The sequence below is a fragment of the Plectropomus leopardus genome, chromosome 11 (assembly GCF_008729295.1).
Source record: "Plectropomus leopardus isolate mb chromosome 11, YSFRI_Pleo_2.0, whole genome shotgun sequence".
Lineage (NCBI taxonomy): Eukaryota > Metazoa > Chordata > Actinopteri > Perciformes > Serranidae > Plectropomus > Plectropomus leopardus.
In genome coordinates, this window is record NC_056473.1 from 142,673 (window position 1) to 169,942 (window position 27,270).

Sequence of the window (27,270 nt, forward strand, 5' to 3'; positions counted from 1 at the left end):
ACTGACTTAAATTAAATCATGACTGACAAAAAAAAAAAATAGTCATAACTTAATTTCAATCATGTAAAGATAAGCAAGTGAAATATATCTGATTAAAAGTAACACTGGTATTAAACAATTCTAATGTTAAAGTACTCAGAATTCTCTGTAATCAGTACTTTTTAACCACTGACGTTTAATGCATTACCTCCTATTGTCTTCTGCTCAGTGGTCATGGTCACCTCTCCAAATTTGGGCCTGTTGAGTTTGTGTATGATCACATAGCCTTATTGGCTACAAAAATGCAGATTACAGTTTTAGATATTCATTTAAATGTATTTAATACTCAATTATTCATTTAAAAGTAACTTAAAAAAGTACAAGTAGCCTAAAGAATGACTTTATTACAGAAATGTGAGTAGATATAATTAGTTACTTCCACACCTGTTTTTGACTATTTTTCATTTGTCCATTGTAGTTTTTGGCTGTAAAATTTCAGGTTGAATTTGTTCATAGTTCTGCAAGCTTGTGTGAGAGAAATGACAAACAATGAATGGAGGGCTTTTTTGTCTACTGTTTTTAAGGTGAATGAAGAGCTCTTGTGGATCACGACAAAGCCTCTGCAATCAAAGTTCCTGGGCCAGCTGGACCACTTCTCAGAGAAGCTCCTACAAATTTTCCAGAGCAAAGGTGGAGTGAAGGGACAGAAGATAAAGGGCATCTTGGCAATCAAAGATATGGTTAGTGAAAATGCAAAGAAATTCCTTTGACTGTATTTGGGTGGTTATTGTAAGGTAATGTCAAATCACTTGCTTGTAAAGTGCTTTTTTTCCAGTGGTTCACAGTGTTCACATTTCCTGTAATCCATGCAAGGCAACTATATCCATTTCTGGGGCACTTATAGGGTGTTGGTATCCTTCATGGCAGTACCTCGACGGAGGTCCTGCCATGCACTTTGCACAACCTGCTCTGTTTCCTTTCCCATTATGGCTTTTCCATTGTCCTATATTTGGAATATACATTTTTTTTAATGCTGTATGGCCCCTGTTTTAGTGTAACTACATCAACAACCGGATTGTGTCCTCAAAAACCTGGCCATATACCTCATTAAAGGTCGAAACTCTCTCTTCAAGGAATACCTGGTAAGTTTATCACTAAGCATTTGCCATGTAGAGCCAAGCAATGCTACCCAGTTATTTCCCCAAATGGCAAACATTAATGGAAACCGATGAGTCTTAAATTTTCATAAATGTATTTTGTGGTTTAGATAACACTTCAAAATCTTTTCAGTGCTCATTAAATATTTCTCATTATGTATGAAAAATAGAAAAATAAATTTACATGCACAAAAGGCTCACATTTATTTCTAAAGCATACAAATATTTTCTGCTTGAAATGTCATAAAAGTTGACAAAGAAGTTTATAAGTGTTGTGAATCAACTTTAAATTTTCATTAAAATATATTGGAATGTTACATTTAAGGAAAAAGTTAGAACCTTTGCGAGGCTTTCCCTACTGCAGCTCCATCCACAAATAATTCTGTAGCCCATCAGATGTTTCCTTTCATTTTTACCTATCACAAGAGCCTTGCCTCGAGTCTATGCTATATGCAGATATACTGTGAGAATGACATTGCCGCCACAGTTATGGGCATTTACACATTCTGCAGAGAAGTTTAGGGAGCCAGATGATGTGGTGGTTGTCACTGAAGGCGTCAAAGTTCTTACCAATGTAGAAAGTGCCATAATGGCCTTCATCTCACTTTTTGGGCTAATTTATGCCCTGGATCTCAGTTTCCAAGACAACTTGAAGTACACATTTGAGTTTGTCCAGAAGCTCCTTGTGAATCTGGATGGACACAGGCTCAACACTAAAATACAGCAGCTGAAAATCAAGCTGTAATCAACATGTAAATGTGGGCATATGTGACAAATAACGGTGTGAATGGGTACCCCTTTCTTGTTTTGTTGAACTGAATGTTAAATCGTCTGAACCAAGCTATATCTGAACGTGGTTTAAACTGAGCTTTATCCAAACGTGGTTTGAACCGATCCCAATGCAGTCTTAACTCTGCCTGCACCAAACTGAACTCAACCTGGTCTGGTCTAAACCGAACCAGGTCAGGCACTGAACTGGTCTGAACTGAAATCTAAAGGGGTCAGGTCTGAACTAAAGCTTATTTGAATTGAATCTGAAGCTGGTGTGTTCCTAATAGAAGAGAACTTTGTTTTAATAGTTGTTGTCACTGCCTGGTCAAAACCACATATCTCCAAAATGTTGACTTTTCATGAAAATAAAACAGCACACGTTTTCTGCTTTGTGGAGATACATGACGATTCAGTACCTTTGTAAATTGCCCGGCTTTGCAACTTGAAACTTGAAACTCAAAATATTTAAAAATGTAGAGATACCTGGTTTGAGTTGGACAGTGAGCCATGGGGAGTGGAGCTTTGTTCTGTAAATGCTTTTCCTTGACATTTTGCTGCCTGGAGCAGTTGTCTAAGCCCGTTTAATTTTGAATTACATGTTTAAAATAGGCAGCATTTTCCAAAAATGTGTTAATGCACCTTTAATGCACCTTTATTGTTGAGTCATTATAATTTTTATAGTATTTCAACTGTACTATATTAATTACTCCAGTTTGTTAGAAATGTTAAGCTTGTGCATAATTGAAGCCAATTCAAGGTATCAAAATCTGTTTGGAAACTGATGCAAAGTGTCCACCTCCGTAGTGTCACTGCTGGTTACAACTGTGGGGAATTTGGAACTCTTAGCAATTCATTTTTCACCAGTTACGAAAATGTTGTGGCAGTTCTAGCCTATTTCCAGGGTACTTAGATCCTTCTCAAAGTGTTTTTTTAAAAGATTTAACTTGCATTGCATCAGGGATGGGAATTGAGGGATGGGAAAACATTTTATTGATACCAATGCCATTATTGATTCTGCTTATCGATCTGATTCTTTATCAGTTCCTGATCAGTTCTGATTTCTGTGTGGAAAAAAGTAGGCCTACACAGGTTCTCAGTGTCAACAGTACAACAGTTTTATTATCACCACTGTTTATTAATGAGCTGCCTTTTGGTGTTTCAGCATCACATGCCTGGGCATTGATAAGAGGAACTGATCAGACTGGAGGCAGATGATACCAAATCCAATTTCAATTTGTTTTCTATTCTCAACTGGAACCGGTTCTCGATTCCTGAAACCGAAACCTGAAACTAACACAAAGTGTCTGTAGAAGTCTAAAAAAGTCCCTTTCCACCTCTGCAAATGCGTCTGTTTCAGACACTTTGGTGCTGTGAGGAGAAGCTGGGCTGTTTTTGTCTGTCTCAATGCGCTGCTGTTAGACATTCAGCTGTCTGATCCACAATAATGAAACGCTGTGGAAGCACATATGACTGCGTTGTCAAATACCCAGCTGTATTCTAGAGTCAAAGTCGATCACTGCAATACATGATTGTTCAACACTTGTGCTGGCAGTGTTTTGCTGTGAGATTTTCTTTGGTGTCATGAGAGCGTAAGACAGAGTCCAAAAGGGTAAGATGCACAGCAGATACATGGGAGTTGGCAGCCCCGGTGGAGAAAGGATTAATGGAATTTTTAAGTAACTGAAATAACCGACATGAGTAAGATTACATCAGTTAGAGGTTCTGAATGTCAGTTTCCATTATTTTTCATTCTTGCATGCTATTACAACTTGGCCACAGGTCCATGTAGGACGACATTTTGATCCAGATCCGGACCATGGTCCGCCAGTTGGTGATGCCTGCCCTATATACAAACACTGTGTGGACAAGAATAAATAAATAAATACTTTATTCCAAATTATTTGATCAACTTTGAAATTCTCTGAGTGAATAAAAGGTGCATTATATTGTAGACTGCTCAAAAAAGGATTGTTTTACTATTGCTTATAGTGTCACACCTTTTTTTTTTAAAGATAATTTTTTTGGCATTTTAGCCTTTATTAGATAGGGTTAGGATCAGGATCAGGGTTAGATCAATAGCGACACCAAAGGGCCTCGAGCAGAAGTCATACCCGACGCCGCTGCAGCAAGGACACTGCCTTCATTCATCGGGCTCCTGCTTTCTCCACTCAGCCACCAACACACTATTTCATCACTAGTCCTATTTTGTCAAGGCAGTAAACGCAGAGAGATTAATTGTATCTTGGTCATTTCTCCAACCTTCTTAACTGGTTAATGAGTTTGGCTTGCTCAATGTCAAGTCCTTGAGCTTCCATTTCAAAATGACTAGAAGAGGTTAAAGCACATGCCTGCTTGAAATGTGCCGATTGTTTGGCTTATTATGCATGACTGCTTGAAGATTTCTTGAAAACCGCTCAAACAACTTACTGCGCTCTAAACTAAACTAGAGATTTATTATGATGGTTTGATGAAAAATATTTGTTCATGCTGCTATTCTTACTCATTATACCCCAAAATAACATCCAAGGCCCCAAAAGCACTTAAACTTACTTAAAAATATGCAACTCAACAGTACATTACTCACTTCGTGTGTACTTATCCTTCAGAGGAAGGACTTTACACAGTTACATTAGAATCAAAAGCTCCACCTTGAACAGATGGTATGACGAATGACGTATATCGTATATATATATATGTCATTCAAAAGCCATCGCTTGAGTGCCATTGACATATATATACGTCAAAGGGTGTTTTTGGCAACTGGCACAAGGGGGCGCTCTCACGCTCCCTGTGTGTAATTTTTGGGCTGCTGGGGTTCATAGTTGTAGTACAAAAGACAGTAGATCAAAGCATGAAGTGGAGTAGCCGGGATCAGAGAGCAGAGTGATCTGTACGGAGGTGATTTGAAACTACAGTAACAAAGCTACATCAATTCAATATCGGCATAAAATGCCCTCCAAAAAACGAAGAGGGTCAAGTGGCCAGTTTTGCAAGCGGATGCTGGAAGAAACTCTAATGGTGTCCTGCGCGGTCCCCGCAAATAACATCTGCAATACAATTTTCAGATGTCTTTTATGTCATTGAAGGCAAAATTATAACATTCAAATCACTGTTTTGCTTGACAGACTCCTTTTCACAAAAATGCATTTTTCTCAGCTCTTCTCAGGTCTATTTGATGAATTAGCCTCTATTCAACTTCAGATAAATCAAGAATGGAACAAGGTGCAGACAGACAGTTTTTTTCCCATGACGAAAAAGAGTTTCTTCGTTCATATGAACTATTCTGTGTTTTCAGAGTCTTTGTACAAAATATTCTGTGGGTCTTGAAAGATGACTCAAAATGGCCAGAAAAGCTTCCACAAGCCACTTTCCATTATATAATAGGGTTAGCATTCAATGAGCTAGGTAAAAATGCAGAACTTCTAATTTGACTAACCACGATTCACAGTTAGAGAAAGGGTGAATAATGAAGCAAGTTGGCACCTGAGGCGCCTGAATCACTAAATCTGCCCCAAAAATTACTCAGGCCAGGGCTACTCATGATATACACACTGAATATCATGGACTGGAAGGTTGACAGTGAAGGTATTGATGGCATTAATAGGTGCCAAACTGGTGTATTGGCTGCTTGCTTTGATATAACAATGGTAGTTATAAAGTAGTATGGAGTATGGATTTAATTTGTAAAGGTATTTTGCCTATGGTAATGTTATTTGTGTTATAAGTTGGGCAGTATCAGACTTAGAACTATGTCAGTCAAGTTGGATTTGTTTAATAAGAATTTACAACTATTTCTTTCTTTTAACAAGAATCATATTTCCCCTGTTTTAGCTTTTCTGCACTGGCTCCTTGTAAAATCCAGAATTTTATTTAAAATCCTTCTCATTACATACAAAGCTCTAAATTCTCAGGCTCTGTCATTTCCTTCACAGCACATAGTTCCCTTTCATCCTTCAAGAGTACTGTGGTCAGAAACCGCATATATATATATATCCTTTATTTAATCAGGTAAAAGACTCATTGAGATTTAAAATCAGTGAACTGGCCAAGAGGGCAGCTTAAAACAAGGTTACAACAATAAATACAGACAGACAAATACAACTATCAAACAAATACAACTATCACACAACACAAAGAGTGAGCAAAATCTCCAGTTACTTAGTGTGCAATAATGTGCAATAATCAAATTTCAGCTATAATTGGAGTTGTCACATTGACCAATAGTGCTATTTTCCCAACCTTTTAAAAGTTACTTAAAAAAACCCATAGTGATCAGCTCAGGCAGTTTTAAGTCCTTCTGTAAATTATTCCAAGTGGAGGGGTCAGCAAATTTAAAAGCTTTTTGTCAAGTTCTGTGCAAGCCTTGGGGACCGACATCAAAAGAGTACTGTGAGAGCGCAGGCCATATTGATTCAGGTTTTTACACATACATGTACATAAATAAGAGGGAACCAGCCTAAGTAGACTCATTTATAAAAACCGACCAGTGTGAAAGCCTACAGACAGACAGAGAGGGCCAATTAGCAACAGCCTACAATGTACAGTGGTGTTCGTAGTACCCAGAGCCAGTAATGAAACGTAAATCACAACAGTAAACAGTGTCCAAAGTCTTGGGGCGTCTGGTGGCTCAGTAGATAAAGAAGGCGCCCTATGAATAAAGGCTGTGTCCTTGTCGCAGTGCCCACGAGTTCGGTTACAGCTCGTGGCCCTTTGCTGCATGTCATCCCCTCTCTCTCCTCCTTTCACGTTATTGATCTGTCCTATCTAATAAAGGCAAAAATGCCAAAAAAATAATCTTTAAAAAAAAAAAAAAAAAGACAGTGTCCAATGTCTTTAGGCAATGATCAGGTGCATTCATAAAAAGCAGATCACCATAATCCAACAAAGGTAAAAATGTTGCCAAAATGGAGAGAGAAACAGGATTTAATTCTGAAAAAGAAACTTAATTTGAGCTTCAGCTTAGAGACAAGGTTATCAATGTGAGGTTTGAACGGTGTCATTTATATAAAAATGAAAAGCAGCATTTGAAAAATTGACACAAAGATTAGGGCACGCCTTTTGATACAGGGTGGAAGGCAGGAGAAGACCCAGCAAACTGGACACTGTGCTCTATCAGACAAGTAATTTGTGAACCAACTTACAGCATGACTAGATAGCCTGATGTTACAGAGCCTATCCACCAGGATGACATGATCGACTGTGTCAAAAGCTCCTGAGAGGTCAAGAAAAAGAGAAGTACAATATTTTTTGTAGTCGAGTGCATCAATCATATCAACTACAGCAACTACAGGCAACTTAGAGATTGGCCTGTAGTTATTAATGACGGTGCAATCCCCTCCCCTCAACAAAGTAGAACATGTGCAGATTTTCACACTTCAGGAATCATGTTTTGAGGAATGGAAAGATTATAAATATAAATCAGAGGATGTGCAATAAAGTCAACAGCCGACCTTAAAAAGAAGGGATCAAGGCCATCAGGACCTGCAGATTTGTTTGAGTCCAGTTGTTTCAGGACTCTGTAAACATCTGATACATGAAACAGTAAAATTAAACCCTTGAACCATGGTAGTAGTTTGGGGTGGTGGAGAAAAAGGCTTCTGCTCATTAAGCTGAGTTGCATCCCTATGGGAAGACTCAAACAGGGAGCCAGTCAAAACAAAATGTTCATTAAAACAATTAAGAATAGCAGATTTATCAGTTAGTATGTGAGTCTTTCACTGTGCAGGCTGGCAATTCATTAGTAACCACATTTCCAAAAGAGGTTTTTATTGTTTTCCAGAATTTCTTGGGGTCATTCAAATTTGTAGTAGTTTTAGAGAAATAAAACCACGATTTCGCCTTTTTAAAAGGGAGGTAAAACAATTACGTAGCTGTCTAAAGATCATCCAGTCAGCATGGGATTTTGATTGTCTGGCCTTAGCCCAAGCAACATCTCTTTTTTTAAAAAACTGGACATCTCAGGGGAAAACCAGGGACTGTCTCGACCTTTAACTCTAAATTTGCAAAATGGGTCATGTTTATTTATAATATCAGTAAGGGCATTATGAAAGTATTTCCAGACCAATTCCACTTCATTAATAAGACAAATATTGTTCCAGTCGAAGTTCCACAAATCATGGAAGAACGCATGCTCATAGAAATGCTTAAAATCCCGTTTAAAAATTATTTGTGATTTTGATTTTGGGGGTATACTTTGTCTGACTGTAGCTATAACACAGTGATCACTGAAATTGTTGGCAAAAATTCAGACAGGGGACATCCAGTCCAAGTTAAAATCTCCAGCAGGGAGAATCTTATTAAAATCTAAAGTTGATAAATGATTACTTGAATATGATAGGGCCTCAGTGCTTACTGAGGGGGGTCTATAACACCCTATGACTGTAATAAAATGGTCTTTATTAAGTTTTAGTTTAAGGGCAAGAAGTTCAAATTGCCTGCTGAGAGACACTAATAAAAGGGTGGAAGCATGAAATTTATTTTTTATATAAATAGCAGTACGCCCGCCTGTTCTGGGATGGTCACAACGAAAGTTGCTATAACCCTGTATTGGAATATCTTTATCTGTGATGGATTTGTTTAGCGTTGTTTCAGATGGAACAAGAATATCAGCATCAGAAGATTTTACCAAGATTTTCAATAAATCCAATTTGTGAAGCAGACTTCTGAGATTTAGGTGAATGAAACCAAGACCAGACCTAGCTTTAAAATCAACAGGGGTTTTCAAACAATTATAACTATTAAGATCGGGACCCGCATTGGGTTGCACATTCCCTGAGAGAAGTAGCAATAAGACAATCAGACATTTTCTTCTTCTGGGTTTTCAGAAAATTAGTATTCTTAGTCCCTGATTTACTTGAATCAAACAGGTGGATTGAGGACAGCCAGTCATAAGGGCTAAAAATGTTACCAAGATGGGGAACAGTCATGGGATCCACAAACATTTGTGTGGGCCCGAGTTTGTGTCCTTCCGGGGTAATAAAATAAGAGGCACATTGAACCCTTTTGTAACTCACACACACACACACACACACACACACACACACACACACACACACACACACGCACACACACATATTAACCAAACTTAAAATGTTGCAATGTTTTTATTGGAAGTCCTACATGTTATTGAATACATTGCTATTATTGTATGTTTCTAATGGTTGTAGTATTTTCAACTTAGTACTCTGTTATGTCTGTTTAAATTTTGGAAGTCTAACCAGGGACGGGGGTTGCAAAATAGCCTTGGTTAGAAACCTGTATGTATAGAATCTACTGGATGTCTTCTGAAGCAATGTTTCATGCATTTGTCCCTCTCAAATAAACACGTAAATAAATAAATACATTTTGGTCTCCACACTTTCCATGCAACTCATGCAGACAGAGAACAGTTAATAAAAGCAGAAGATGTGCAGAAAGAAACATGCTGCTCGCCATGCTAGGAATATGGATTTTGAGGAAATCCAAGCCAGCTCAGAAAGAATCCAATCCGGGTTCTACGTCCTTCTGAGTTGGAATGATGACGTTGTGTGATGAAACACGTATAAAGGAAGACAAGCCTGGAGAAGGAATGCTGTGGACAAATAAGTTAAACCAGCTGGGGTCTGGAACAACAGGAAAACAATTCCATGCAACAGTGAAGAGCCAAGAAAGAAGCACTTTCCTTTCTCCAGAGAGATCAGGGCCCATCATAATCAAGCGGTGAGTCAACATCCCAGCTCTGCGAGGTGAGCAGACTCTGGACAGACAGAGCGATCCCTACGTTGTCCAATCCTCCGGAATCAGCAAGAATGTAAGCCACATTTCATATGCGAACGTGAATAAAGAACACGGGCAGACTGACAGACTTCTCTGCTTAAAATTGGGTTTGTGTCGCAAAGGGTGCTTACAGGAGACGCCATCAGACTCCAGCACATATCTTGTGTACAGAACTCACAGCCATCACTGAGCCGGTATCAGGCTGACTACCATTTGATTTACAGATCGGCTACAGATAGTATAATCAGGGGGACTCACAAAACAGCAGTAATTTGTGAGAGAAACACCCGAAAACTCACAACAGTGAAACAGTCATGCAGACAGAACGGACAGAGGCAGACAGGTAACTTGTGGTTCCTTAAGTCTCCAAAAGCAGGATGGGAGCCAAAGCCTTCAGCTACCCTGCTCCTCTTTTATGTAAACCAGCTTCCAGTTTCAGTCAGGGAGGCAGACACCATCTCTACTTATAAGAGTAGACTTAAAACCTTCCTCTTTGATAAAGCTTATAGTTAGGACTGTCTCAGGCTAGCCTTGGACCAGCTTTTAGTTAGGCTGACATAGGTTTATCTACCAGGGGACTTTCTATGATACAATGAGCTCCTTTCTCCTTCTCTCACTCTCTTCATCTGCAAACGCTCATGTCCTTTTACTGCATGACACTTACTGCATTTGTGATCCCTTGTTTTGTAGATTTCCTGGATCATGGCTGTGGCGTGATCATGGTGATGGCTGTGCTGATGCTGTACCTCTGACTCAGCTTGGATCATGGTCATGGTTGTGAGGCTGCGCCTGTGTCGTGGGCCTTTGTTGCACTGATGCTGTGATCCTGCTCATTTTTTTTTCCCGTGATAGTTTTTTTTTGGGGGGGGGGGGGTTCCTCAGTCGATGTGAGGGTCTAAGGGCAGAGGGATGTCGTATGCTGTAAAGCCCTCTAAGGCAAACTGTGATTTGTGATAATAAGCTTTATAAAAGACATTGACTTGACTCTTATTTTTCAAGATTCAGATTCAGAGTCTGAGGTTGAATGGGGTTCAAGAGGATGGTCAGGGTGATGGGGAGGTTCAGACGAACATCGTATTGTTAATATGCAATACTAGTTATCGAACAAAAGCCAAAGATTATATGGTATTAAGTTGCTGTAAATTCAGAACTTCCAAGCAAAGGCAGAACATAACTTTACCTTGCAGCCTGACCAGACAAACCTATCTTCCTATGGTCAGCTGCCTGCCTCTTACTCAGACTCATCCTGGATGTGGGTCTACAGCTGCCTTAGAGAGCAGCATGTATGCAAGAAGCACTCACTCTGCAGCTAAATCTGGCAACCAAAACATCCAGAATAGTAAACCGCACACAGATAAAAGAAAAACAAAACAAAAGGACACCACTGGTAGACTTGAAGAGTCTCAGTTGACTAAGGGGTCTCCATCTGATGATTGGTATATTCAACTTGAGGGGGTATGCCTAACTATAGGTTAATATGACAAAGACAAGCACACCCAAGATCATGGCTACTCACAAGTCAGAGACATCTGTGAAATACACAGCCAACATGCTAAACTCAGTCTACAAAGCCCTGAAGCACCCCCGTTGCTGCACTGAGCACTGTTTGCTTGTTTATTCAAACTATTTAAAGTTCATTAATATTGGATGTGACCATTGTCCAAATTAAAAACCAAAACTGACTCTGCATATCCTTGCATCCACAGCAATGCAATACCTTGCAAAATCATCCATCCCCCCTGGGGTTTATCCATTGTGTTACATTACAACCTGCAATTTTTTGGGTGATTTTTTTTTGGTGCATAGCAAGTGTGTGAATACTTTTGCAAGGCACTGTACACCTGACAAATATGAAGTAGATTTAATTGGTTGGTAAGGTGAGATATGCGAAGAACACACATACATACACACATACAGAGGTCCTTGCTCTTTACTTAAAAGAAGACCATTCTGAAGCACCAATAATAAAACAACATGACTGAAATCATGTGACCTTTTATATCAGTTTCCTGATTTCCAACAAGTTTAGTGATTCAATTCTGACATTAGGGTCAGTGGTATGATTCAAAATCAAAATTTATCTTACCTTCTCAACGCCCTGTGGTGTTACCCTTACACTGACCCCATCACGGATGTAGAAGCCCAGTGGTTTGTGGGTACCATGCTTGTGAAGTCGTACACGACGGTGTGTCTCAGGTAAGATGTCCACATCAATGATGGATGAGATCTGTCTGAAGTTCTGTGGCAGGCCAATCATAAGGCTCTGTTTGTTCTTTGAGTGGGTGGAGCCTGAGCCAGTGGTGCGCAGTCCGGTCAAGCCCAGCCCCTTTTTACGCCTCTGAAGGGAGTTGGTGGCAAAAACTACAGGTTCATCCTCTAAAAGAAGACACAGAAAGATAGAGAAAGTAGTTAGTTATTTAATATTGTGATGCTTTTCAGCAAATCAAGATTTACAATTTTGATTTAACTTTAAGAAATACTTTAACAGTCCAGGACACTGGCTGTCATGAAAATCATCCTTGTGTAACTGGTGGGGCTGTGAATTAGCAAGAATTTGGCAAAACAATACATATAATTCCTGGGTGCTGGAAAGGACACTTTGACCTACTGTCAAACCTCAGATTCAAGAGGAGTAATGGAGCAATCCACGAAGGTTGTAATCCACACACTTAAGAGCACCATCACAGGGTGAAGTTTTCTTCATTTTTGTTTGGAGGATCATTAACACAGTTCAGTCCAAAAATATTATTCCCTGTGTCAAATTTCATAACTGGATCCATTAATCAGATGTACTGTCAGATTGGGGGCATTTATATATTCACATCATTTTGAAATTTTACTAGGGCTGTCAAAGTTAATGCGTTAATAACCACCCAGTAGTTTGGGAAATCAGGAAGTGATTGCAGCAGTAATATTGTGGATGGCAGCAGAGACAAACCTCTGTGCGCAGACATGGATAAAGAAAGCAGTTTTTTGAATGACATGACCTGCCCTCCAGGTGTTTAAATAAAAGATCTAACAGTGTGATGGAGGCATCCTGGACCCCCTGCCCCAACCTATATTCAAACTGAAGTGGGTCAAGGAGGTGTTGTGTTTTAACCAGAGGTTTATGTTTTTTCAATTTCTCAAATGACTTCATGGCCAGGGAAGTAAGCGCAACTGGCCTATAGTCATTCAGAACCTTGGGATGGTTCTGGATTGTTGCAATAATAATATACATACATTTACATAAAGTCAGCATATTTGTCCATTTAAGGTAAATTTAGAACAGATAAAAAAAAGGGTGATTAATTTGCAATTATTAATTAATTAATCGCAATTAAATATTTTTTGATTGATTGACAGCCATAAATTTTACTCATCACCATGTGCAAACATCTCTTTCCTCCTTCTTTTTTTTTTTTTTGCTATTTCTTTTCCATATCTCTCTGAGCAGCTTCCTCAGCGATGTGCTGACACCATAGCTGCACCAAAACAAATATGAAGACCAGAAAGACAGGATTTTTAAGAAAGGAATATCCCTAACTTCTTTCTTAACTTATAATTCCAATTACTTCATTTCTTAAAAAAACCCTTTACAGATTCTACTGGCCACTAACATTTCAACAGCAATATCAGTACAAGTACATCTATCACTACTACAAATGACCAGAACTTAAAGTGATATACGTTGTTTTCTATAACATAAGCTGGTATACAAATAATGGTTGAAAAACTTAAAACGAAAATATAGCGAGGGGAAATATGTGGGTCAAAACCTTTCTCAGCGCAGCTCAATTAGCCAAAATCAAAGCGGCAGGAAGTGGGTTTTGGGCTTCACAAGGCTGAACAAAGTCACATCAGTGTTTCTAATTCTGTCTAAAGGAGTGACAACCACAGTCGTCCCATTTGTCCCCCTTTTATCAGCACTGAAGAAAATTTGGTCTGTATGTTTAGATGTTAGTATTAGATATGTCTACTGAGTTTAATCAGGGTTGCTTAAAGAAATCTTGAGTAGAGCGCAATTAATGTGCAGTTTTCCAAATATTAGGTAAATCGATTAATACTTGCCCCCAAAGACTGTGTACCAAATTTGGTGAAATCCTGTCCACAGGATTGTGAGGTACACATTTATGATAATTGGGGCGCCCCCCTAGGGGTCAGGCTAAAATGCACTAACTCCAACCCACACTGGTTTACAATTTATAATGATTGCACACGAAACAAAACCTGCCCTTATATAGTATTTAGGGGGCATTACCTGTGCTAATGGATGACTTATGCTCAAGTGGGATTCATCACTGAGCACATCTGGGTAAGAGAACATTTGGGTGGTTAAAAGTGTTTGGTGCATCTGGAGTTGACCTTACCAGAAAATTAAGAGATCACCTCTGATGATGGTACCTGTTGGTTGTCGACTCTGTTTCAGCCTTTGCAAACTATTTGAATAAAGTCTGCCTGTGCCAGCTGAGGGAGAAAACCTGCTGTGATCTTGTTGATTGAGACATGACAAAAGTTCAGGATGTTTAGTTTCAGCTCATAAAGAGCACTAATGGAGCTGTTGGCTGCCTCATGTAGTATGTCAGTATGAAATGAAACAGAATGCTCTGAGAGAGCATACATCTAGGATCCTTAACAATATAAGTGTGCATGCAAAAGTATGCATGCAAAAGGGTTTAAATAAATGAAATGCATCAAAATAATTAAAAAACAAAAACACAAAATGTAGCGAGTCCTCATCAGCACAGTAGCATATGTGAGAAGTTGGATCAATATTTTTTTTTTTTTTTTTTGCATGAAAAATTCTGTGCTCCTTATCAGGTCATTCCAAAGTCAAGGGATGTTGGTGGCAAAGGCACGATCACCTTTAGATTAAAGCCTTGACTTTGAAATGACCAGGAGTCCCTCACCTGAGGATCTGAGGCTGCGAGTTGGTTCATAAGGGGTCAGCATTTCAGAATGTAATTTGGGGCAAGACCCATACGTGCCTTAAAAGTAATCAGTAAAATCTTCAAAATCAATTCTAAAACAGGAAGGGAGTCAGTGGAGGGGAGCAAGGATATGAGTGATGTGATGTTGTCTATCAAAAACCAGTCAGATCTGTTCTGATGAATCCTCATACCACTGTTATAGTTTAACTTTCTGCTAATGCTAACATCCAAATGTTGACCGGTAGCTTTAAGTTCACAGCAAAAACATCGACATTCCCAGCCAGAGATGAGCAGGGTCCTTCAAAATAAAAGCCCCATGGGTTCCGCTTTGATTTGTTAAATTTTAACAATAATTAATTTAACTTAACTATAATAATAATTTAACTTTATACTTTACTTTATTTAGCATTCTAACAGTATTTTATTAAACTTTATTATAACAGTAGTTTATGTGACTTTATTTTAAGGCAGTAGCTACTTTATTTGTAACTAGTTCATTTAATAATTTTGTAATTTTGTAGTTTACTGTAGTTTAGAGGAGATTTCAAAATATCATGATATATAGCCTAAAAATGTCATGAAAACGCTAAAAGAATAATGGATACAAAAACTAGAGCAGAGTTTGTTTCTTAATGACCATGCCAAGGTTAGTGAATACAGGAGCTGCAGAGATAACAAATTTGTATTTGGATTGAAAAAGGTGCTGAAGGATAGCAAACTGTCAAGTTTTTGGCTGGACCTTAGCATGCTGTTGCAGTGCTACACATTGAGTGTTCCATGCATGAGTGAATGAGTGAGTGAGTGAGTGAGTGACAGAGTTGGCACCATTGGTCAGTGTGACTGAGATGTGTCATAGCTGTTTACGTATTGTTTGTTATTCTTTCAAATTAAATAGGTGCAGTAACAGTAGAAACGCTGACAGAAGCCGACGGTCCTGTATTACTGTCACATTATTCTTCATTTAAGCAATGTCACATGAGAGGGAGTGCTGTTGTACTTATATATCATCACAGCTGTGATGATATACAGTCGGAACTAGCTACTATATAATCTCTGTTTGCAGTGTTACATGTGACTTCTACGGACTACTTTGTTTTAGTTTAAGGTTTAGTCAGACTTTGGATGGAATTATTTAGAAACACCGGGATGCAGCTATCCGTGTCTAAAAATTGCTATGCATGTGGACGATAAGATTTTGTTTTTGTCATCCCTGAACATGTCAATTCCAGTAATATTGTAAGTTGTCAGTGAATTTAGTGCCATAGAAGCCCATGTAATTGTTTCTAGTAAATCTGACACTTTACCTCTTGGGAAACTGAATGACACAGATGTTACAAATAATTTCCCTTTCAAGTGATCAGCTTTTGGCTTCACATATCTACAAATAAAGGTTCCCCCAAAATTGAAGGATCTGTGAATGCTTAACTTCACCCAAATTTGCACATCAAGATGAACACCCTCCCATGACATTATATCCCCTACAGATGCTCCCCCGTACTTACCAAACAAAATCAAGGTGTTTTCTACATTTATTAGACATGGAAAAATATAGACAGTGGTGGAAAGTATCACAGCTACTTACATGTTTGGCTTCTCTATGTCTAATCATATACTGTATTTTACAACTGGACCTATTATGCACACCCCTTCTGACTATGGTTACGTATTTATTCTAAGAGAGAAATCTGAGTTGGTTCCTGGGCTTGTGCTCCACACTCTCCCTCGAGTCTGGTCACTTGTGAGACAAATAATATACATTCAGACTTAAAAGCACAATCATATCAAAAACAACAGTATCAGAGTCTGGTATGACATAAGTAAATATTTGGTACGGAAAAATATGGAAACTGAAACGGAAGGTTAATATGCAATTCACCTTCTCTGTGACTTATTATTACCTGACTTTCCTTCTGACAGTTACACAAGAGAAATTGTCTACTCCTAAATAAGCACATATCAGCATCGAGAGAAGTTGTGTGAGGTTTGAACTGAACGCAGCAGACTGTGGTAGGATCTCCACCAATGGCATGTGCCGAACAGTGAGTCAGACCAGAAAGGAGAAACGAAACTGAAAGTGCTGGACGAAAAGAGGCAGGAGAGATGGTATCGCAGTGAGGCTGGCCGGACTTTGAGCGGGAGCTGTTCCTCTACCAGGCCTTCTTCTGTCTAGTGTCTGATCGCAGGAGAGTGAAGTGGATACGATATATTTTTGGCTCACTCAGCAATGGGAGATCAGAGACTGCTCTGCATACATCTCCACAGAGACATGGTTAACACCTGACGTCAACAATCAAGCTGTTGCACTGGATGGGCAGACCTAGATGGGAGCCAAAAAGGACTCAAGACTCTGATGCAAGCTCAAAAAAGAATCTGGTTAATCAACTCACCCTTCAACTCCAAAGATGTAGCGGGATCAAGGATAAATGTAATTTTGTTTTTTAAATTTTGTTTAAAAAAGTACCAATAAATCTATCTTACCTTCTGTATCAGACATTTTATTTTCTCTCAGGCTACCTCTCCAGTTATTTTCTCCTGTAATGTAGTAGAGAAATATATCTTAAAATGTAAAAATAAAATCTAAAACATTTTCTTTCTTGTTTTTATTAGCTACTCAGTTCCTCTGACACATATGAGCTGCCAAACATCTCTCATAAATAGGAATGCCAACGGGGCCTGAATAAATAGATGACAACTGGCAGGGTGCTTTAAATCTAATCAAATCAATGTGCACATGTAACAGACTGAGAGTGACCAAACACAAAAGCCTTCATAGGCTGCATACAACCCCAGTCCCTTTTCCTTAAAGCAGGCATAACCCTTTTGTGTCCTTACTTATTTACTGCTTTGGTCTTTCTTATACGACATTAACACTGAATCTATGAAGGGTATGCCAGAAAGCAGGTTATGTGAAAACTCAGAGTATGTTAACCCTGAGATGAGGGAAACTCTGTGTTATCTGTTCCAGAAAGAGAGTTAAATCAAACTCTGAGTAGATCACCATGATAATTGACTCAGTGAACATAACCTGCTTGCTGGCAGGTTTTCTATAAGAAATACAGATTTTCTGAAATAAGCTGTCAGACACGGATTGCCCATATTTTTGCAATCCGACTGGTATCAAAGCAGAATTATTGCGCAGTGCCTTATACTGGGAGAGGATTTTCAGATCTCAATTGGATGTGCTCTCATTCCCCGATGAATAATATTGTGTTCACAGTGTGAGCTTAATATCAGTAGCAAATGTTCATTTACTCAGCTGGATATTTGGCGAGAGGACATATGTGTTAAAACAACATTCTGTTGGGAGTTTAAATGACTCCATGTTGAAATAGCTGCTGAATTAATATTTACTTTGTTTAACATCAAATATAAATAAAACCAAAGTGAGATCAGCCTACAATCACAGCCGAGCAAAATATGCCTAACCTTTCTGAATGATGTTTTTATGTTTCATTCTTAGTTGATTCCAAGTTTATTTTCCCCTGTGGGATTGCACCTAAATGAAAATCAAAATTTATTCAATCCACCACTTTTTCACCTGTGTAAATGGTAAGTCAATGGATAAGTGCATTCAAACTTACGCATTGACCCATATGACACATGCAGCCTTTTTCTCCCATGATGCTTTCTCTCCTTAGCTGCTGCAGTGGTGTTACGTTTCTTTCTAAATAAGGACTCATATTTGCCATAGGCAGCATGAGGACCTCTAGTTCCAATGGGGTTTCTTTTTTCAGCCGTTGCCATGGTGAATCGAGGTATCCATTGATGATGGCTTTTCACTGATGTCGTGCACATGCTGAACTCAGGGTGAACATACTCAAAGTTGATTGAACAAATTAAAATCAGCTGTTCTCAGAGTAAATCCACTCAGAGTTCAGGGTTAGACTCAGAGTTTGTTGAACTTCCTTTCTGGAATACCCCACAGGTCTGCAGAATGCAAAATCATTTTTTTTTTTTTTTTTCCCCCCTGGGCTTTTGTGACATTGCAGTCTAGTGCAGCCGCCTACTGGCGCGACTTTGAGTTACACTATTTATTAAGACTGATCTTGGTCACCAAGAAAATATTTGCACCTGCATTTTTGTCTACATATCCACACACAGAATATTGTCTTTTGGTGTTTACATCTTTAAAAGTTCAAAAGGCTCTGTTTAACTTCCCTTTAAAGGGAGGAAGAAAAAAACATATTATTTTACTTTATTTTATTTATTTTTCAATCTAAGACTTCACCAGGACTTGACTCATCAAGCTTATTTTTGCCTGCTTAATTTTTATTATGCCACATTTTTTAAATATTTGCTGAAAAAAATCTTACACTCAACTGTTAAAATGTTCATATGATGTTTATTTTAAATCTTAGGAGTTAGAGGGATTAGTGAAAACTCTGAGTATGTTGAGTCTGAGGGAAATGAGGGAAACTAAGATTTCCGTTTCACAAAGCCAGCTCAGCGTCACCCTTAGTCGGTTACTATGGCAACATGCTCTGTGAAGCAAACCTGCTTGCTAGCAAACCTGCTTGCTGACAGGTTTGCTACCTCTGAGCCTGAGAATATCACCTGCTGACCAAGGAGCAGGAAGGACAGACATGGCGGCTCCTTTTCTGAATGAAGTCGTGGATGTCGAAGCACAAATTAGTTAAAGGCTGTTGCATCTGGATAGGGGGATTAGACCTGTTTGGATGTTCGATCATTACCGCAGGAGGATCTTATGGAAGATAACGTGTCACTTCACAGCCTGTCATTTATCTGAGCGATCTTCTCCGCCTTCTCAATCTTTTATATAACAACCTGCTATAACCCTGCCCTGATCATCTGCCAGCGTGAGGTGGTCTTTGATGAAAAGTTGAACAAAGCTAGGTATGTGTGGCACAGGGTACCCATTGTGCCAATGTGCTGATCTGCTTGATGTGGGCCTGCATGCCTTTGTAGGCTCCTGACATATTACTAGCATTGTCATAACACTGTCCTCTACAGTTATTGATGTCAACGTCCATCTCTAAAACATTGATAACTGAGTTGAACAGTGCTTCCCCTGTATGGCTTTCACATGGGGAGGAACTTTACAAACGATCCTCTATACAGCCCTGTGGTGATACATACCGCAGAATTAAAGTCAGCTGGTCCACATGTGTGATATATGGTGTGGAATCAACACTGATAGAAAAATACTTTGCAAGTTTCACTCTGCTAATGATTTCATTCAGCACCTTCTGTCCCATCAGCTGTATAAATTCCTCACACACATTCAGAGAGAGGTAGGATGGAGTTCCTCTGCCAATTGTTTACCTAGTGGCCCGGGTCACTGCTGTAAGGGCCATCGTCTCCCCCTCTCTGATGTTCATGTGCCTCCTCCTCCTCTCCACTTCTCCATCCCCCCCGTTCCCTGTTGGTGACTGTGTAACGATGAGTATGTTCCCTGTTATATATATGCGCGAGTGCACACACACACACACACACACACACACACATAGACCTTGAGCATCATAGGATAAATCAAGGTTTTTGCCTGTTTCTATCCATTGTTGGAGACTTGGTGAGGATAGAAAAAAGGAGGAGGCAGAGGGCTTAGGATGTAAGAGCAAGCATGAGGATCAAGGTAATTCTACCAAAGTAGAATTTAATATTAACATTTAACATCAAAATTTTAAAATAAATACACAAAATAGGACCAACCCCCAATATCTGCTGATCTACTAGGATTTTCACGCACAACCATCTCTAGGGTTTACAGAGAATGGTCTGAAAAAGAGAAAATATCCAGTGAGCGGCAGTTCCGTGGGCGAAAATGCCTTGTTGATGCCAGAGGTCAGAGAAGAATGGCCAGACTGGTTCGAGCTGATAGACAGGCAACAGTAACTCAAATAACCACTCGTTACAACCGAGGTATGCAGAAGAGCATCTCTGAACGCACAACACGTCGAACCTTGAGGCAGAGGGGCTACAGCAGCAGAAGACCACACCGGGTGCCACTCCTGTCAGCTAAGAACAGGAAACTGAGGTTACAATTCGCACAGGCTCACCAAAATTGGACAATAGAAGATTGGAAAAACGTTGCCTGATGTAATGAGTCTCGATTTCTGCTGCGACATTCGGATGGTAAGGTCAGAATTTGGTGTCAACAACATGCAAGCATGGATCCATCCTGCCTTGTATCAACGGTTCAGGCTGGTGGTGGTGGTGTAATGGTGTGGGGGATATTTTCTTGGCACACTTTGGGCCCCTTAGTACCAATTGAGTATCGCTGCAACGCCACAGCCTACCTGAGTATTGTTGCTGACCATGTCCATCCCTTTATGACCACAGTGTACCCATCTTCTGATGGTTACTTCCAGCAGGATAACGCACCATGTCATAAAGCTCAAATCATCTCAGAACATGTCATCTTCTTGAACATGACAATGAGTTCACTGTACTCAAATGGCCTCCACAGTCACCAGACCTCAATCCAATAGAGTACCTTTGGGGTGTGGTGGAACGGGAGATTCGCATCATGGATGTGCAGTCGACAAATCTGCAGCAACTGCATGATGCTATCATGTCAATATGGACCAAACTCTCTGAGAACTGTTTCCAGTACCTTGTTGAATCTATGCCACGACGGATTAAGGCAGTTCTGAAGGCAAAAGGGGGTCCAAACCGGTACTAGCAAGGTGTACCTAATAAAGTGGCCGGTGAGTGTATGTTATGTGTGTAATGTATGGTGTGTAAATGTAGCAGTGGTGACGGGGGGACTTCTGGATTATGGGGGGATGGGTGGAAGGGGTCAGTAGTGAGTCTCAGGATGAATGACAGGGGGGTGTTGTTTTCTTGGTGGGCTTCCATGATTGTTATCCTGAGTGCAAGGTTGTTGGTGGCAGATGAAATATATTTCCGGGCTATTTTCTGGTGTCTTTGTTTGATTGTTTGAATGCCTGTTATGGAGTGAATGTAGTGGTTGTTGATGTCGGGGGGGATTCTATGGGCGACTTTGAGGGCTTTGTTTTGAATGGTCTGTAGACGGCTGAGTTGGTGGTCTGATAGGATGACCCAGTTGGGGACGGAGAACTCGAATAGTGGGCGGATGCATGTAAGGTAGACTTTGGTTACTGTAGAGGGTGATGCTTCATGCTTTCCGCAGAGGGCTTTGAGGTGGTTGAGCCGGTTGTTTGCTTTCTGTTCCAGGTTGTTGATATGTTTGGTCCACATCATGTTATTTTGAAATGTGATGCAGAGGAAAGTTGCTTCTTTGCTGATGGTGATCTATCTTAACTCATCTCCTGTCACACAGCATCATAACAGGAGAATTAAATGCGGACTCTTGAACGTTAGATCCTTATCAACCAAGGCTCATTTAGTCACTGATTTAATATTGGATAACCATATTGATTTATTATGCCTCACTGAGACCTGGCTTTGTCCTGAAGAGTACGTTAGCCTGAATGAATCCACTCCTCCTGGTCATATAAATAGTCACGTTGCGCGGGACACTGGCCGAGGAGGGGGAGTCGCTGCTATTTTTGATTCACGCTTAGCAATTCACACTATGGCCAAGTTAAACTATAATTCATTTGAAAGCCTTTTTCTTAGTCTTTCTCACCCATCCTGGAAAACTTTACAGCCAATTCTGTTTGTCATAGTGTACCGCGCCCCCGGCCCATACTCTGAATTTCTTTTTGAGTTCTCTGAGCTTATATCAAGTTTAGTGCTCAAATCAGACAAAATTATTATCGTAGGGGATTTTAACATTCACATGGATGTTAATAGTGATAGCCTTAGTTCTGCTTTCTCCACACTTTTGGATTCAATAGGCTTCAGTCAGTGTGTACATAAACCCACCCACCGCTACAATCACACCCTCGATTTAGTCCTTGCATACGGCATTGATATTGCAGATTTATTAGTCTTTCCTGAGATTCCTGCTCTGTCAGACCATTATTTGATAACTTTTAATTTTTTATTACTTGACTACAAGCCTCTCAATAAGAGCTACTCTTCTAGATGTCTATCTGATTCAGCAGTGGCTAAATTTAAGAAACTAATTCCCTCTGCTTTGACATCATTACCATGTCTTACAACTCCTGAGCACACCACTACTAACTTAAGTCATTCCCAAATTGACTGTCTCATCGATAATGCTACTGGCTCACTGCGATCAGCTCTCGACACTGTTGCACCCTTCAAGAAGAAAATAATGAAACAAAAAAAATTAGCCCCATGGTTTAACCTCCAGATTCGCAAATTGAAAACAAACATCGCGAAAATTTGAAAGACATTGGCGTTCGACCAAACTGGAAGAGTCCTGTTTAGTCTGGCTGGACAGTCTTAAAGTCTATAAGAAGGCCCTCCGCCATGCCAGGGCCAACTATTATTCATCACTAATTGAGGAAAACAAAAACAATCCCAGGTTTCTTTTCAACACTGTAGCCAGGTTGACTCAGAGTCACAGCTCTATAGAGCCCTGTATTCCCTCGGCTCTAAGCAGTGACGACTTTATGAATTTCTTTAATAATAAAATCATAACTATTCGAGATAAAATCCATCACCTCTTACCCTCAACTGACCTGACCCCGAGCTCAGATAGCCTGATTATGGCAGCAAGGCCCGAAATTTATCTAGACCATTTCTCCCCCATTGACCTTCATCAACTCTATACTTTGGTTTCTGCATCTAAGCCATCAACATGCCTGCTAGACACCATCCCAACTAAGCTCCTTAAGGAAGTTTTACCTTTATTAGACAACTTTTTATTAGATATAATCAATGCGTCTTTATTAACAGGTTATGTACCCCAGTCTTTTAAAGTAGCTGTCATTAAACCTCTTCTAAAGAAGCCCACTCTCGATCCTGAGATTTTAGCTAACTATAGACCGATATCTAATCTCCCCTTTATTTCTAAAATCCTTGAGAGAGTGGTTGCTCATCAGCTCTGTGACTTTCTCCGAGACAACAGTTTATTCGAGGACTTTCAGTCAGGCTTTAGAGTTCATCATAGCACAGAGACGGCACTAGTAAAAATTAATAACGACTTATTTATCGCTTCTGACACAGGTCTGGTCTCTGTTTTAATCCTATTAGATCTCAGTGCTGCATTTGACACCATTGACCATCAAATCTTACTGCACAGACTTGAAACCTCAATTGGCCTTAAAGGAACGTCACTAGCCTGGTTTAAGTCATACTTATCAGATCGTTCCCAATTTGTTCACATCAATGATCAACCCTCCGCACATACAAAGGTCTGCTTTGGAGTGCCACAAGGTTCGGTGCTTGGACCAATCCTTTTCACTTTATATATGCTTCCTCTAGGCAACATAATTAGAAAACATTCCTTAAATTTCCATTGTTATGCTGATGATACGCAATTATATCTATCTATGAAACCAGATGAAACTGATCAGCTATCTAGACTTCAAACATGTCTTAAGGATGTAAAAGCCTGGATGAGCCGTAATTTCCTGATGTTGAATTCAGACAAAACTGAAGTTATTGTTCTTGGCCCAAAACACCTTAGAAGCTCCTTTTCCAACAATTTAATTTCTCTAGATGGCATTACCTTGGCCTCTAGCACAACTGTAAGGAACCTCGGAGTTTTATTTGACCAGGATTTATCCTTTGCCTCCCATATAAAACAAACTTCAAGGACGGCTTTCTTTCACTTGCGTAACATCGCAAAAATTAGACATATCCTATCCCAAACAGATGCTGAAAAATTAGTACATGCATTTGTCACTTCTAGGCTGGATTACTGTAATTCCCTATTAGTTGGTTGCCCCAACAAATCTCTTAGGTCTCTCCAACTGGTGCAGAACACTGCTGCTCGTGTTTTAACGGGAAGCAAGAAAAGGGACCATATTTCTCCTGTTTTAGCTTCTCTGCACTGGCTCCCTGTAAAATCCAGGATTGAATTTAAAATCCTCCTCCTTACTTACAAAGCTCTAAATGGTCAGGCTCCATCCTATCTGTCACAGCTCATAGTTCCTTACCAACCCTCAAGATCACTGCGCTCTGAAAACGCAGGGTTACTTGTGGTTCCCAAAATTTCCAAAAGTAGGTTAGGAACCAGAGCCTTCAGTTACCATGCTCCTCTCCTATGGAACCATCTTCCATTTTCGGTCAGGGAGGCAGACACCGTTTCAACTTTTAAGGGTAGACTTAAGACCTTCCTCTTTGATAAAGCTTATAATTAGGGCTGGCTCAGGCTGCCTGGACCAGCCCATAGTTAGGCTGACATAGGTTTAACCTGACGGGGGACTTCCTCTGATACGCTGAGCTCCTTTCCTTCTCTCAATGCCGCCATCAGAAATCATGCATGTCTGTTAACTGCATTGCCATGTGCAAGCTTAGCTTAGCTCTGTGATAGCCATGTGGTACTCTCACTACCTGGGGCTCGCGATTACAGAGCCTGGGTCTGTTGAAAACTCTGATCTTCCTCTTTGAAAAAGCTTTTAATTAGGGCTGGCTCAGGTTGCCTGGACCAGCCCATAGTTAGGCTGACATAGGTTTAACCTGCCGGGGGACTTTCTATGATATGCTGAGCTCCCTTTCCTTCTATTACTCCCCCCATCTGAAAATCATGCACGTCTATTTACTGCATTACCCTTATTGCGAAGCTTAGCCTTGTATCTGTGTCAGCTGTGTGTAAGCTTAGCTTAGCCTCAGTAGTTTAGCTTAGCCTTGCATCTGTGATAGCTATGTGGTACTGTCACTACCTGGGGCTCGCGATTGCGGAGCCTGGGTCTATTGAACTGCACTACGCTAATCCTGTTGCCTCTCCGGAGCATTCCTGCTTCCTTGTTTCCTAGTTTTCCGGATCCTGGCCGTAACCTTGACTGTGCCTGACCGTGGTGATAGCTGTGCTGATGCCGCGACCCTGCCTTTGGTTGTGCTCGTGCTGTGGCTGTACTGATTCTGTGCCCCCCGCTCGCCCTGATCGTGGTCTGGTCCTGGTTGCGCCGATGCTGTGATCTTGCCTTTGGACAACTCCCTTTCAACATATGCATGAGACTGTTATCATCTCTATCAACATCATCATAGAGAGCAATTACTAATTTCACACCTACCATTATTGTAATATGATATCCGTCTGTTTCAATTATTGCTGTGCCTCTTTCCCCCTCTCCCTTTCTTTTTCCTTTTTGCCATGATTGTATTTCCTTTCCTTTTTTTCGACATCTGTTGCACCTGTCTGTCCTGGAAGAGGGTTCCCTCATCCTCTATCACTCTTCCTGAGGTTTCCTCCTTTTTTCCCCCTGTTACAGGGGTTCTTTTTCGGGAGTTTTTCCTTGGGTGATGTTAGGGTCTAAGGGCAGAGGGATGTCGTACACTGTAAAGCCCTCTGAGGCAAACCATGTTTTGTGATAATGGGCTCGATAAATAAAATTGACTTGACTTGACTTGACTTGACTTGACTGTTGCATCAGGAGAGGGTGATTAGACCCCTTTGGATGTCCCATCATTCCCGCAGGAGGATCTTATGGAAGATAGCATGTCACTTCACAGTCTGTCATTTATCTGAGTGATTTTCTCCACCCTCATATAACAAATAATACACATTGTGGATCTGCACTATTATAAGAAGATACAGCAAATTATATTACTGAAACGGGTGTGTAGTGGACCCAAATGCAGTACTCGGATGCTCGATGACGGTTGGCAATAAACTTTATTAAAACCAACACAATCAAAGATTAATCTGCTCAAAGTCTGTGGTGTGGAAAGCTCGTTCTTCAGGCTGAGAGCCCAAACACAGTCTCTGGGGATCCCACGAGGAGAAGACACGAACCTTGTAGCTGCTGCAGCTGGTGAGCAGGAAGCCTCGTAGCCCGTCGAGCCGACAACACGTGGAGAGGGAATGTCGTCGGGTGAGCACAGGGATAGTCGAGGGCAGGCAGGAGTTCCGTAACCAGGAAAGCAGTCCGCGGTGGCAGCAGTACCGATCAGGAGAGAGCAGAAGGATGGTCGAAGCCAGGCAGAGGAGACGTTACCAGTAGAGCAGTCAGGATTCCGAAACGCCGAAACAGAGCACGTGGTCAGGGGCAGAAGACAGGTAGGAACACGAGGAGTCAGGCGAGGAGAGTTGGTCGGGGACAGGCAGAGTCAGCGTCGGAAGGTCTGCCAGAATAACACTGGAAAGTCTTGCATAGTGCAGTAGAACAATCTGGCAGAGAGTGTGCTGGAGTGGCTTATATGCTGGGTTGATTGGTGATCAGTTGCAGCTGTGAGGTGAGCAGGCTGTGGAGGTGGGCGTGGTTTGCAGGTGGAGTGAGCAGAGGGAGGGTGAGTGGAAAAGTACTGGCAGCAGGGGAGGAGGAGGAGGCAGGCAGGCAGGTATACACCATGACAATTACAATATATGAACATTGTTAATATATTAAAACAGTTTCTACATTTTCTGCATATAAGACACAAAACAGTTTTCATTTTTTTGATTGAAAATGTTTTCATAAAACGACTGTGGTCAGTAGTAAAATGATGTTCAGAACCCAGTGATTTTTCTTTCCACAACTTGAAGACAATAAGTCATTTATTGAACAGTCACATTTAGGCCGTAATTTGACTGGCTTTGCAAAAGTGCCACTTTGATCTTCTGAAATGTGCAAATAAAAGCCTTAAATCATGTTGGAAAACTACATGGACTATTTTCAATTTAGAGTGTTGAACTCATATTTTTTTAATTATTATTTTTTTTAATATTATTTTTGGACTTTTTTTGCCTTTAATGG

The 27,270-nt window shown here is 40.3% G+C and overlaps 1 protein-coding gene across 3 annotated transcripts in view; it reads right to left on the bottom strand.

Annotated features, from left to right (window-relative positions):
• The window catches only part of LOC121949843 (partitioning defective 6 homolog alpha-like), a 108,068-nt gene that overhangs the window by 26,444 nt on the left and 54,354 nt on the right, over positions 1-27,270 (bottom strand). For all 3 annotated transcript variants that reach the window (XM_042495636.1, XM_042495635.1, XM_042495637.1), the window contains exon 4: positions 11,749-12,038. In XM_042495636.1, the coding sequence (XP_042351570.1) occupies positions 11,749-12,038 (290 nt within the window). The remainder of the gene's footprint in view (positions 1-11,748; positions 12,039-27,270) is intronic.